The 12,763-nt window shown below is 38.3% G+C and overlaps 3 protein-coding genes across 4 annotated transcripts; 2 read left to right on the top strand and 1 right to left on the bottom strand.

Annotated features, from left to right (window-relative positions):
• Positions 1-157: 157 nt before the first annotated feature.
• rad17 (RAD17 checkpoint clamp loader component) lies at positions 158-5,600 on the bottom strand. Its single transcript, XM_079478522.1, has 17 exons — positions 5,458-5,600; positions 4,961-5,055; positions 4,512-4,766; positions 4,186-4,272; positions 3,933-4,095; positions 3,587-3,723; positions 3,449-3,501; positions 3,228-3,350; positions 2,999-3,068; positions 2,777-2,888; positions 2,400-2,597; positions 2,223-2,308; positions 1,993-2,139; positions 1,679-1,825; positions 1,447-1,567; positions 1,162-1,219; positions 158-1,047 (listed from the first exon to the last, which is right to left on the bottom strand). The coding sequence occupies exons 2-17, from the start codon at positions 5,003-5,005 to the stop codon at positions 801-803; spliced, it is 2,049 nt and encodes a 682-aa protein (XP_079334648.1). The 5' UTR covers positions 5,006-5,055; positions 5,458-5,600; the 3' UTR covers positions 158-800.
• ak6 (adenylate kinase 6) lies at positions 5,573-7,601 on the top strand. Its single transcript, XM_079478534.1, has 5 exons — positions 5,573-5,806; positions 5,973-6,065; positions 6,143-6,201; positions 6,334-6,479; positions 6,632-7,601. Exons 1-5 carry the CDS (start codon positions 5,770-5,772, stop codon positions 6,819-6,821), a joined length of 525 nt encoding a protein of 174 aa, XP_079334660.1. The 5' UTR covers positions 5,573-5,769; the 3' UTR covers positions 6,822-7,601.
• Positions 7,602-7,672: 71 nt separating this feature from the next.
• On the top strand, positions 7,673-11,541 carry marveld2b (MARVEL domain containing 2b). 2 transcript variants are annotated; one of them, XM_079484660.1, is made up of 8 exons: positions 7,673-7,773; positions 8,142-8,206; positions 8,299-9,491; positions 9,665-9,691; positions 9,784-9,953; positions 10,123-10,294; positions 10,568-10,618; positions 10,824-11,541. In XM_079484660.1, the coding sequence occupies exons 3-8, from the start codon at positions 8,334-8,336 to the stop codon at positions 10,941-10,943; spliced, it is 1,698 nt and encodes a 565-aa protein (XP_079340786.1). In that variant the 5' UTR covers positions 7,673-7,773; positions 8,142-8,206; positions 8,299-8,333; the 3' UTR covers positions 10,944-11,541. The 2 variants fall into 2 exon arrangements, with proteins under 2 accessions (XP_079340786.1, XP_079340787.1); XM_079484661.1 differs by lacking the exon at positions 7,673-7,773 and adding an exon at positions 7,808-7,886 and having other exon boundaries at positions 10,824-11,522.
• The last annotated feature ends 1,222 nt before the right edge of the window (positions 11,542-12,763 follow it).

The following is a 12,763-nucleotide window of genomic DNA, read 5'->3' as shown; positions in this document are numbered from 1 at the left end:
TTAAGCTGCTGAAAATGCCGCTTTGTGTATGTATGAAATGTGCATAGACTTTGGAGGCTAATTCGTGGATTCAATACATTTTTAGGTGGAGTTCCGTCCCCCTCGGAAACTTACCCCATGGACTCTGTCTCCCACGTTTCCAGCGCTGTTTCTAGTTAAAAACATTTAATCACAAATTGACTACGGTCTCTCCATAATACCTTCTATTATAATAATATTATTGTGTTACTTTAGTCCATAAATAAATAAACTGCATAGTAACAGTACTCAGGGTGATTTGGCACACCACTTAATCCAAAGCGACCTACAAAGCATTACATTTGATCAGTATGTGCATTCTGTAGACTTAAACCCATGACATTTGCACTGCTAACATAATGTTTTACTAGTTGAGCTACAGGAACACACTTTTCACCATAACACACAACAACATGGCCATCATATTTGCAAACACTGGTTTATTGCCATCTCTCCCTTGACTGAAACGAAGATTGCCTACTTTTCAGTCCCACAGCATTTTACTTTATACTACAATAACATACAGCTTAAATTATGTTGCTCTTGTTCTGTTCACAAATACTTTAACAAACACCCCAGAACAAACTGCTGAAACTGTGTACAGAAGACGTTCATTTCAATACAGATACAAACATATGAACAATTCTCTACAGTGCCACTCTGTGTTGAAGCACATAAATATTAACATAATAAAACAAGAAAACCAAGACCTAGAGGTACAACGACTGTATCAAGGCAGCAAGTTGTATGAAATCAGTCTGTTGAAATGATGGCGTGATGAGCTAATCACTGTCATATTCCTCAATTAAGAGATCTTCCTCATCCAAAAGGGCTTCAGTGCTTGTGGGCTGGGGTTGGCTGGCAGAGAGTTCCCCGGCAGGATCTTGGCTGTATGGCAGGTTAGATTCAGTTGTGGCAGTCCCTGATGTGGTACTAGGCTTGAGGGGCTGAGCTCCAAAGGAATCTTCATTTTCACTGTCAGTATCCAAAATGCCAGGGTCTTTGTCACCAAGTGCTTCAAGTCTCAGCCTGGAAATAAAGATAATTGAAATGTAAAACTGTTTTAAACTAAATATTAACTTAAATGCAAGACATGATCATTTAAAAAGTTGTGAAATTACATTTCAGTCATACTTATCTCACCTGTTGGGAACCTTTCTTTGAGAAAGATGGCCAACATTTTGAATGAAGGCTATCTGAGCTGAAAACACCACAATAATTTGATTAATTCACTAGAAAGCCAAGCACATTTCTAGAATAGTAAGAAATAATCTCTTCAGAATATGACCATATGACTAATATTTAATAGGATGCCATGCATGGTATGGAAAACAGAAAAGAATATAGAGTATCTATTCTACTGACAGATTTATAAAGTATGCATTTTGACTAAAAATTTAGTCAATTAAATTGAGGTCACTTTGTTACCTTGATTCCTCATTGGGTTGGTGAGCTTTGCAAGATAAGGCACCATTTCTGACAGGAGGCTCACAGGGGTAAGGCAGAAATTTACGAAGAGTGACTGCGCAGTCAGGTAATTTTCTCGATACTATCACAAAAATAAACAAGGTAATAAATTCAACAAATATTTAAAAGGCTGACAATGTGTGTAACAGACAAAGAGGTTTCACTTCGGCATGTCTTGGAAATAAAGAAGTACCGTCTTGTTTATGTGCAGCCAATGAGGTTTATGAAGAGGCTTGAAACCGGTTGTGGAATGGCTGTTGGCTTGTGCTCGAGAAGAGTTTGAGTGCATAAGTCCTCTTGTGGCAACTGATGATCCGTACTCCAACATAGTAGACCTTGACTGTGAAAAGAGAAACACCATGACAAGAACAAAAAGTTATTGCCAAGATGCCACATGATGATAGTGTTCAGGGATGGAGAGTCACATTATTTTCAGAAGGCATATCCCTGTGTGTGGCATTATGGACATCAAACAGCACGGCATTATAGCCATCGAACAGCACTTACACTCCATTCTGCTGTCAGAAAGTCAGCATCAGAGAGGTACTCGCTGGCCCGTGCTAGATCTTCCACATCCGAGAAGAAGTCAAGGTAGTTCTGATGCAAGTAAAGATTGAAGAACTCACCAGACATATGTGAACGCTCAATAACAAGCTGGATGACACATAATGAAACATATTAGTCCACTATACAAAAAAAGGGTTTTTAAGTAATATACAAGTGTCAGCCTTACATACTTCTGGATCAACAAGCAGTTTGTCCCTCTGATGCTCTGTTAGATGTGGAGGCAGCTTGGGTGCTTGCGAGTCTTCATAGCGTTCCCCTTAAAAAGACATAGATATTCATGATTTACGTCAAGTTTATTAACATAATATTAAAATCTCAATAAAGACTCAAAGTGAGTATGAACTAACGTTTGCAGTAGAGGATTTTCCCTAGAGCTCTAAAGAGGAAGAGCGAGGCATCTTTCCCACCAATAACAGGGCATTCATCCTGCATGTCTGTAGATTTAGAAGTTTTGCTTCTCCCCTTTCCCCTTACTGCGGTTTTTGCTGAAGAGGACGAAGACTTGCCCTTCTTGGAAGCCCGGAGGCTCTTCTCCAAACAACTGTCTGAGAATGAAAAAGCATGATTTGAATCATATTTGAATGAAAGTAATGTGATGATTAAATAAAATCCTCAATCAATCAATCTCAATCTAATACGAGATTCTATATTTGCTCATTCTAAAAGTAATAAAATGAATAAAGGAATCGTTTTATAAGATACTGTATATAACGAATTGTCTAACCAGTAAACGAGGAGAACTGCAAACTGTTGATGGCACTGCGAATATCTCCCGAGCTTCCAGAGCACAGAAGATCTAAAGTAACTTTATCAGGAACAGAGATCTTGCCCGAACTCTGCAAAAAACGTTTACAGTTGGGACATAGGTATGCTGAAAAAACATGAGATCTCATAGCCATAAACTGCTCATCCGGTGCAAATAAAAGAAATAAACCACAAAAGTTACCTTTCCTGCCTCAATGGTCACGATACGGCTAAGTACCTTCATCGTGCTGGTAGGGGCCACAGGATTAAAACTGTAATCAAGAAATAATTAACCTTAACTCTCTGCAGGATGTTAAACAGGATATATTTGCAGTTTCAAGGAAGCTTTAAACTGCTTTAGCTCTGACTGTGGTGATACATTTTTGTATCAACTAAAGACATTTTAAAAACTGAATTGGTTAAATTCCAACCTAATGCTGTGAATTTCAAGTTCAAGCAAAACATCCTTAAAGAGCAGTCTGGAGTTCCTGTCCCCACTGAGGCTATCAGACACAATCATGACCAGAGGGCACCGGACAGTCTTACTAAATTGCCTGAATGAGTGAGAAATATAAAGCAAATTGCTTGTTAGACCTCAGCAATTCCTCAAGATTAACAATATTTCAAACAGAAATAAAAGAGTCACGTTTACCTAAGTATATCATGCAAACACCCTGGTTGTCTATAAAATTGATTTGGAAATTCCTGAGATGAATAAAAAGTAAGAATGGATCATTCATTTGATTTAAACATATTATACTTTGTCTGTCTGTATAGGTCTGTGAAGCACCTCTATAAGAATTATTTTTCGGTCTTCAGATGTTATTTCTCCACTCATCTGTAGACGGTTGTACTTGTTGGCTCTTAGCAAGAACTCTTGGAATAACCCTGTTTGTGAGCTGCCATGGAAACGGTTAAACCTTGAATCTGTTGTGGGATAAAAAGGTCAACTCAAAACCAAGCTGATGAAAACATTTAAAGGGCACAGAACGACATCGAAACAGCTAAATAAAATAGAAACACACGTAGAAATCTTACTAACAAGCGAGCTATACTGTGCACGTTCACTATAAAACCATGAGCATGTTAGATACACTAGAAGTTTGTTCCAGAGTTCGAGACATAAATGTCCTGACCTGGATCAAAGCTTTGTGTGAACAAATCTTCTTTTGTGTATTGAGAAGTGGTGGAGGGATTTGACCACTCCTGAATCTGAAAACCCAAATCCTTTGCAAGAACTCTAACAGTAGCTGTCTTCCCACTTCCTGAGGGGCCAGTCAGCAACAAAATGGCGCCACCCTGTGGAGATATTACAACAACACTGTAAAACACTACAACACAGATATTTAGTATTTTACAAGAAATCTGTTAAATGTAATCATAACATACTTGTCCAGCCTTTTTGGGTTGGTCCAAATGAACATTTAACCAGCTTTCAACTTCTTCAACTTTCTTTTTGTGGACTGCCAGTTCAGCCTATGAAAGAGACAGAGAGAAAGGGGGCGAGAGTGTGAGAGATAACCAATAAAACACACACTATATTTACAATCCATTTACATTTATAATATAATATAATTTATTTTGTTTCTGACTACGTGTAAACCCCTTGAATGAACCCATGACCTTGACTTTGTTTGTGCCATGCTCTAACCACTGAGCCACAGGAAAGCTGTATATATTCAATCAAGCACCAGTGGCATACAATATTTTTGTACCTGTGATTGGGGTGCATGAATATCCACCCAGGGCTCATCTTGGTTTGATATATATGATTGACTGGGTACATTGAGATGGCTGTTGGTCTCATGGAGATTTCCTTTTCTTTTCCTAGATTTGATTCCTGATTGATTTCCAGTGGACCCCAACCTCGTACTCTTGGTTTCACCAGAGAGGGTTCCTTTTCTCAGGGTCTTATTTACCCCAACACCACTCAAAAGTTCACCAAATGATGGTTGCACCCAGCTGTTGATCTTAAAATAAAAGCAAACAACATACTGAGGACAAATGTTGCACTTGGGGTTTAAAGCATCTTTAACCACACTCGTTGGGCCTAATGTTGCCAATTCAGAGCCATGTATGTAACTTTACAAGAACATTCAGTCACTTTTACTGAAACAGTCTGACAAACATTCAGAAAACAAGTAAATTATAAGACATTACATACTTTTCCAGAGGACTGCTTTCCTCCCAGAGACAACTTTGACATCATCAACTTTGAGGTTCCATTCAGTTACTCCATGCAAAACTGTGCTGAAGATTCTAAATAAATCATTACAAATAAGTATAAAGGTGGGATTCACCTCTACGTGCTCATGCAAATATAATAACGGCAAATGTTTGTATAAATAGACAGCCATCTGTGTATATTCACTAGCTGAGCAAAGAGAAAGTAAAATGCAAGTTAGACAACGTCATAAACTTAAATGACTGCAAAACAGTATCATGGTGCTACCCGTCGGAACTAGATGTAAAAACATATTTAAAAAAAATACTAAGATTTATGCGCATTTTTGCCCAAATAAGATTGTCAGAAACTAGCAAGTTCAGTTCAGACCGTACACAGCCTGACACGATTGCTAGCAGTCATGGCAAGTTATTTTGGCCAAATCGACGGAACTTTAGAAATCACATTGTTTGGGCAGTAAATACCGCAAAACTCACCAGAGTCATCCAAGCAGGTTTATGTAAAACAATAACATTGACTATTTGTTGTTTCAAGTAGCAAATAAAATTACGTTAGCTATCCCTTTAAAGATTAGCTGGTCCGCCCATTGGCAGGCGCACGCTGATGACGCCATCAACACCACTCCGTGATGATGAGCACGTTTTGATGTAGAACTGTTTTGTGGTATTATCAAAGTTATGACCAACGAATTACTAAACAAACGTATGTTTATTAATAATAGTTGGTATTAAGTGTACTTTAGTAATAATTTTACAACGAGTTAATTTCGCGCGTGATATCTTATTGCAATGAGAATCATGAAGAGACCAAACGTTCTACTCACAGGTAAGTTAACGTTGTGTATTTTTTTAGTTAAATAAAACGTGGTTGTTTGTTACAAATAATCAAAAGTTTTCCTGTTACGTTCTATGTATATTCGCGTTTTTGCATATTATGAAGGTGCTTAAAAATGTTCATAATTGAATTGGGTGCTCCCTCGAAAAAATGACAGGAACCCCTGGAGTTGGAAAGACCACATTAGGAAAAGAGCTTGCTCAGAGAACAGGATTAACCTATATAAATGTTGGAGATTTGGCACAGGAGGGTAAGATGCTGTTTATTTCGGTAATGTTTTATTATAAGTAGTTGTTCTGTTGCTTATTTTTAAAATATTTTTTTCAGCTCAGTTATTTGATGGTTTTGATGATGAATACCAGTGCCCTATATTGGATGAGGACAGGGTATGTACTATTTGAAAGCCAAAAAAAAAGGCTTTAGACATGATATATTTACCAAGTTTTAGTTAGGTGTTTATGTGTTGCATTTAGCATTGTATTGCAAGGTTTTAAAATACTCTTTAATGGCTTTTATAGGTCGTGGATGAGCTGGAGGACAAACTAGGAGATGGAGGAGTCATAATCGATTACCATGGCTGTGATTTTTTTCCTGAACGTTGGTTTCACATTGTTTTTGTCCTCCGTACAGACAACACCAGTCTCTACAATCGTCTTGAAAGCAGGTTTGTTTATAACTGCACAATATATTGTTCATTCTATGTATGGTATGGCAAACTTTGATACCAATCCTTGGCGTGTGGAAGTAATTTGAATCTACCTATTTGGCTGAACGCTTTCTGCTGTTGTCATTTATCTTCATATCTGTCTTATACAGAGGATACACAGGGAAGAAGCTCCAGGACAATGTACAGTGTGAGATTTTCCAGACGATTTACGAAGAAGCCATGGAAGCCTACAAGGAGGAGATAGTCCATCAGCTCCCCAGTAACACACCTGAAGACCTCGAGATGAATCTGGAACAAATCATTCAGTGGATTGAACAGTGGATAAAAGACAACAATTAACATGGGACATGATGTGTGATGATGTCACACAAGTTAATCTCCAGAGAAATTTCATAGCTATATCGGCAGCAGCCGGTTGATGGTTCTGTTTAGTTACTAAATGTATGTGAAGTTGTTAAAATAAAATGCTAAACACTTTCCATAATAAATGGAATAAATAAATATTTTTATAGAGTAATGAAAGAGTTTCCTTAATTCATTTTTGTTGACTATAGTTTTATTGATCTTTATGTGTTACACAAAGATCACATTCCTTAGTAATCGGTAGGTTCAAATCTTATTCATAAAATATATAAAATGACACATTTCTCAAGAGATTGTTCACCCTAAAAAATACGATGAAAGAATTTTCTTTTTTTGGATTAACTACTGCTTTTAAAAAAAATGAGAGAGATTGGGTTAGGTGAGATTTATAAAATAAAGCGAATAAGCTCACTTTGTAAGTATAAAACAAAATCATGTTGGTAATTATGCTGAGCCTAAAAATATGGCAGTCATTTAAGCAATTTAATAAGCACTAAACATTTATATACAATTTTGACTATGGAAAAAAGTTGCAAAGAGGTTATTTTTAAAGAACTGTTTATTTTCTTATATTTTCTCTCAATTGTTTATAGCATCAAGGAACAATATGCATTGATTCTGCCTCTTATTATATATCCCAGAATGTTCTCATTAATAATTGATATTACAGAATGTTATGGAGAATATGTCCCTGAAAAAAATTCTGTGTAGGTAAATCAATAATAATAATATATAGTGAATAAAATCAAATCACTTTAAGTAAAGTATGTCAATGTTCACTATACGTAGCTGCATGTTACTTTAATGTTATGTTGTCAAACTGGTTTGGATGGAATTACGTCACCGTCGGGGTTGGGTGAGTCACGTGATCGATCCCTCTTCACCTGTGGCCCCAGTGGCGGAAGACAGGTGAAAGTATCGATAGCAGGTAAGAAAAGGTTTTTGTTATTTTCGGGAAAATTACGTAAAACCAAACATCTGTAGGATATATGATTAACACCTCATCGTTGCATTAGTTTTTTTGTATTTATTGTAGACGACGTAAGTAACCGCTGCGAACAATATTTCAAAAAGCGTATGAGTTTCGTTCGATCCGATTTGTTTTGCGCGTTTTCTTCAGTAGCAGATACGGTTGAAACTGCGCCGGGATTATGCTTACCTTAATAAAGTGAATGAATACATATTGCGGTTCTTGAAGTGTCATTTACTACGAATCGTATGCGCTATATATCTTTTGTTGTCGGCAGTTGAACATTATTTGTCAGGGTGTAATTCACTTGTTTATTTTCATTCCAGGGGCCTTTAAGAAAATAAACTAATTTCAAATTCAACGTGAATGACCATGTAACTAAGCTTTGGAGGTATTACAGACACTATTTTTGTAATGTTCTTTTATTTGAAATATTACTAATGATCTGCATTAAATGTGATGTGATATTATTCTGGCTCTTAGTTCTTCTCAACTGCTAGGACAAAAAAGCATTTCCCATGTCTGCTGGAAACGGGTCAGCATCCCGGTTTGATCGGGTCAGAGATATGCCTCACTATGACCAGGTGCCCTATGGCTCACTACCATGGGGTCAGCAGATTCCTTATCCTCTCGGTGATGTGCCAGCAACAAGCTATGACCCTTTGCCACCTCCTCCGCTCCCCGAAGATCCTCCAGTTGGACCAGATTTCTACCCTAGTGATGGTGAAGACCACGTGGATGATGCCATGGACATCAAACCCGTCCGACGTTTTATCCCAGACTCTGTGAAGAACTTCTTCAGAGGCAGCAGCAACAATGGCAGCAAAAAATGGCCCTTCTCACCACAACCTGATAATGTGAACACCACCACTCAAGGCGTCCCATGTTCGCCTCCACCCTCACCCACGGCGCCCAGCTCCTACCTGGATCCTTATGGGGGTTCTGGAGGCAGCTACGCTTCAAGAAAGGAGCAAGCGATGTTATTAGGGGAACCACTGGAATCGGTTTCTGGACGCTCTCTACAGACGGCTATGACTTACAGTGAGAAGGTGGAGGATTACAATCTGCGCTATGCTTACATGAAGTCCTGGGCCGGACTTCTGCGCATTTTGGGTTGCATGGAGCTGCTTTTGGGGGCTGCTGTTTTTGCCTGCGTTTGCGCCTACGTGCACAAGGATAACGAGTGGTTCAACATGTTTGGTTACACGATGCATCAGGTGGGAGGATATGGGGGGTCATCGATGGGTGGGATGTACGGAGGATATGGAGTTTCCTACAACGGGCCCTTGACCCCTTTTGTGATCGTGGTGGCTGGATTGGCCTGGATAATGACCATCATTCTGGTAGTGTTGGGAATGACCATGTATTATCGTACCATTCTGCTCGACTCCAACTGGTGGCCAATCACAGAGTGTATGATAAACCTGGCTTTAGCAGGACTCTACTTGGCTGCTTCAATAGTGTATGTGCGAGACACGGTCCGTGGAGGTCTCTGCTACTACCCGCAGTTCAATGCTGGGCCCAACGCAGGCTTTTGCAGAACAGAAGCTGGGCAAACCGCTGCCATCATCTTCCTGTTTGTCAACATGCTGTTGTATCTAGTGGGGGCAGGAGTGTGTCTGAAGCTGTGGAGACATGAAGCTGCAAGGATGCAGAGAGAGAGACAGGGTCAAAATGTAACGTCCAAATTTGTAGTTCTTACAATATAAGTTACAATATAAATGTTTACGTTTGTATATAATATTTAAAATGTATATCTCTCATTTAAAAGTGACTGTTTAATTTCAGTAATAGATTATAAATTAAAATAATGAAGCCTTTTTCCTGTTTTCCTGTTCTTTATATTTAGACGAAAGCAGCAATACCACTCACCATGGTAAGTACTAAGCTGGACTTTTTAACTACAAAGGTTGTTTTAAATGATACAATTTATTGTATTCTGACCAACTCTGTTATTTGTTAACACAGATTGATCTAGGTTCCAGTGTCTCCGCTCCAGTTTACAAGGGTCCCCTAATGGCCTCTCGAGAGACATTAGATGGCACTGCACCTTCAGTTATGATGGAACCAGAGATTTTAAGGGGTCATATCCCTGCTGGGCACATTCCCAAACCTATGGTCATCGCAGACTATGTGGCGTGAGTTCTGCAAGTTTACACAAAGCATATTTCAAAACAATACTTCAATTATTTCAGACCATTATACTGCTTGCATCTTGCGTGGGATTTGGAAACATTGAGAGCTGTTTTTTATTTATCATCTGCTCCTGTAACAGTAACATCTGATATGTTTTATGTCTTCTCACAGGAAATATCCTACAATCCGCACCGATGAGGAGAGGGAGCGATACAAAGCAGTGTTTAATGATCAATATGCAGAATATAAAGAGTTGCATGCTGAGGTTCAGGTCTTAACACAGAAATTTGAGGAAATGGACAATCTGATGAGAAATCTGCAGCAAAAGCCTACCAGCCACATGGTAAAAATGCTACTTAGCTGATTTCTAATGGGCTAATTGTCCATTCGAATAATATTTTAAACTGAATAGTGATGTTTGTCCTAGCTCTCATTTAGGCAAGGATCATATGTGGTTATCCTTTGAAATAAATATATATATATATATATATATATATATATATATATATATATATATATATATATATATATATATATATATATGCATTCCCTAATATATGAAATATATTTTGAGAGTGTGGCAAATTTAAGACATTAACTTTGGCTTACCTTCTAGGAGCAAGAGAGAATCCATAGCATCGTTCAAGAGTACAACAGAAAAAAGGCTGTAAGTGTTTTGTAATGTAGTTTCCATATTTTATTTTATGATCTACATGCTACACTTCCCCTACACATTTCGACCTTTTAGTTCCCTACCTGTTGCCTTTGTGCATTCTTAAGTCATTGCAAAATAATAACATGGTATCTGTGTCAGTTCCATGAACAGCTGAAACAGAAACACCAAAGATGATTTACCCTGTTTATGGTTGTAGGATCCAACGTTCCTGGAAAAAGGGGAGAGATGTGAATATCTGAAGAACAAACTCGCTCACATAAAGCAGAAAATTCAGGAGTACGACAAAGTCATGGATTGGAATGATGGGTACAGCTAGACAGAGCTCTTACATGTGAACTTTAGAAACTTGTGTGCTCTAAAAACTATTTTCAGAATTGCTCACAACCTTGGTATTTAAATAATTTCACAATGAATTTAGTCAGTTTTCACACAGCAAAAGCGTTGTGAGGGACGTTTGCTATAAAGTGCACTGCAGATCAAATTATTATGTTATTTTTTTGTTACTAACATATCTCATGAACAGTTTTTCCATGTATATTTCTTAATGTGCTCCTCATACTTTGTATTTTAGAAGTAGGCAATTTTTAAAATCAAATTTAAATGGTTCTTTGAGCGTCTTGTGTAAAGAACCCGTAGCTTTAAGTGAAGAATAAAAAACTTGATAGGCCTCAATGTGTTGTTTGTTCAAATTTAGCTAAATCTCTAAAATGGTCCTGGAATGTTTTAAATATTTATAGTGTTTAGTTGAAAAGGATCCATAGTGTGGTTTGTTTTGTGTATCATTTTAATTTTTTATGTAAAATTACTATTTTGTATCGCTCAACCTTGACATTTGAATTTGATACTTTTTCAGTAATAGTGGATGTAGACAAAAATAAACAAGCCTACCTCCTTACAGTAGTCTGTTTTTTTGGTTTTCACGACACAATATGCTTCCTTTTGAGAAAAAAAACTAGCAGTGAGTTTTTCCCCTGTAAAGCTGCTTTTGAACAATGCAAATTGTGAAAAGCGCTATATAAATTTAATTGAATTGAGGCTATGATGATTAGGTATCTATAGGCATAGTACTATTGTTGTTGTAGTGCTGTTCTTGTACTGGCTTGACAGGTTTGCTTTACATGTATCAAGTTACAAGCTGCTATGGACTCTAGGAAGTGAGGTGATCACAGTGCTGGACTGGTAATCTGGCATACCGGGCAAATGCCCGGTGGGCCGACGCACTTGGGGGCCGATATAATATAATATTATATTTTTTTTATCGGCCAACGACCGGCCCATAAAGCAGGGACAGCGGCCCATTGGTTCATTTTTCCATACTGACACTGGGCTGGCCCAATCATCTCTTAACAGACTCCACCCCCCCCCCAGTTTCTCGTGTCAGATGCAGTCAGTGTCTTATAGAGTGTTCACACCAAACGCAGTAAATCGTGCTATTAGCGTCTAGTTGGACGCTTGAACATTTTGCTTTTACTCGCTTCATTCGCGTAATGGAGGGGCTTCTGTCAGGCGGCGCCCGTCTAATTGTGAAATGGCAGACATGGATTTAGTTGAGAGGATAGCTGCGCATTATGTGCTATGGAAGGCTGAAGATCGACATAGACTCATCAGAGGCGCAGTCCTTCATTGTTGTTTCGGATTCCTGCCTCCGCTCGCTATGTCATAATCACGTCCCTACCAGAGCAAGCTCCTGGTTCAGATTTTTCAACTCGAGCGAACTATGGAAAGCCAAATAATCAAAAAGTGGGACGAGACAGCGGGTATTACAGAGCTCGCGCCGCGCTGACATGTCATCTGCGCGATTCAATCGCCCAGCCAGCCGACTCCTCGTCAGCGCACACGTTATTTAAACAGCGCAAACCGTACACTCAAATGTACGATAAAGAAACCCCTCATTCCTTAAAAACATTTACAAGTCTATCAGTTTTTCCCTACAGAAGACAAAGGAAATCAGGATGAAATGCATAATATTTTTCTATTATCATCTTTAATAGTGTACAAGTAAACGGCAGTGTTTTGCATCAATACTTTGAAGAACTGCACATATGTATAGACTCTATACTATAGAGGCTACGGAAAGACCTGTACAAAGCAGATACTTCAATGAATTCAAATATCGTATTCGTGAGGAGCATGCCA

This window comes from Barbatula barbatula (genome assembly GCF_947034865.1).
Source record: "Barbatula barbatula genome assembly, chromosome: 2".
Lineage (NCBI taxonomy): Eukaryota > Metazoa > Chordata > Actinopteri > Cypriniformes > Nemacheilidae > Barbatula > Barbatula barbatula.
The sequence above is the reverse complement of the archived record's forward strand: the minus strand, read 5'-3'. Positions and strand labels throughout refer to the sequence as shown.

Bases quoted from the DNA above. Each gene is read 5' to 3' on its own strand.
- rad17 (XM_079478522.1), bottom strand. From the start codon at position 5,005: ATGATGTCAAAGTTGTCTCTGGGAGGAAAGCAGTCCTCTGGAAAA. The intron at 3,351-3,448 runs GTAAACGTGACT...TCACTCATTCAG, and splicing joins TGTTTGCATGATATACTTAG to GCAATTTAGTAAGACTGTCC. The intron at 1,826-1,992 runs GTAAGTGCTGTT...CTCTTTTCACAG, and splicing joins TTCTGACAGCAGAATGGAGT to TCAAGGTCTACTATGTTGGA.
- ak6 (XM_079478534.1), top strand. From the start codon at position 5,770: ATGAGAATCATGAAGAGACCAAACGTTCTACTCACAG. The intron at 5,807-5,972 runs GTAAGTTAACGT...AAAAAATGACAG, and splicing joins ACCAAACGTTCTACTCACAG to GAACCCCTGGAGTTGGAAAG. The intron at 6,066-6,142 runs GTAAGATGCTGT...TATTTTTTTCAG, and splicing joins TGGAGATTTGGCACAGGAGG to CTCAGTTATTTGATGGTTTT.
- marveld2b (XM_079484660.1), top strand. From the start codon at position 8,334: ATGTCTGCTGGAAACGGGTCAGCATCCCGGTTTGATCGGGTCAGAGAT. The intron at 9,492-9,664 runs GTAACGTCCAAA...CTTTATATTTAG, and splicing joins GAGAGAGACAGGGTCAAAAT to ACGAAAGCAGCAATACCACT. The intron at 9,692-9,783 runs GTAAGTACTAAG...TTGTTAACACAG, and splicing joins CAGCAATACCACTCACCATG to ATTGATCTAGGTTCCAGTGT.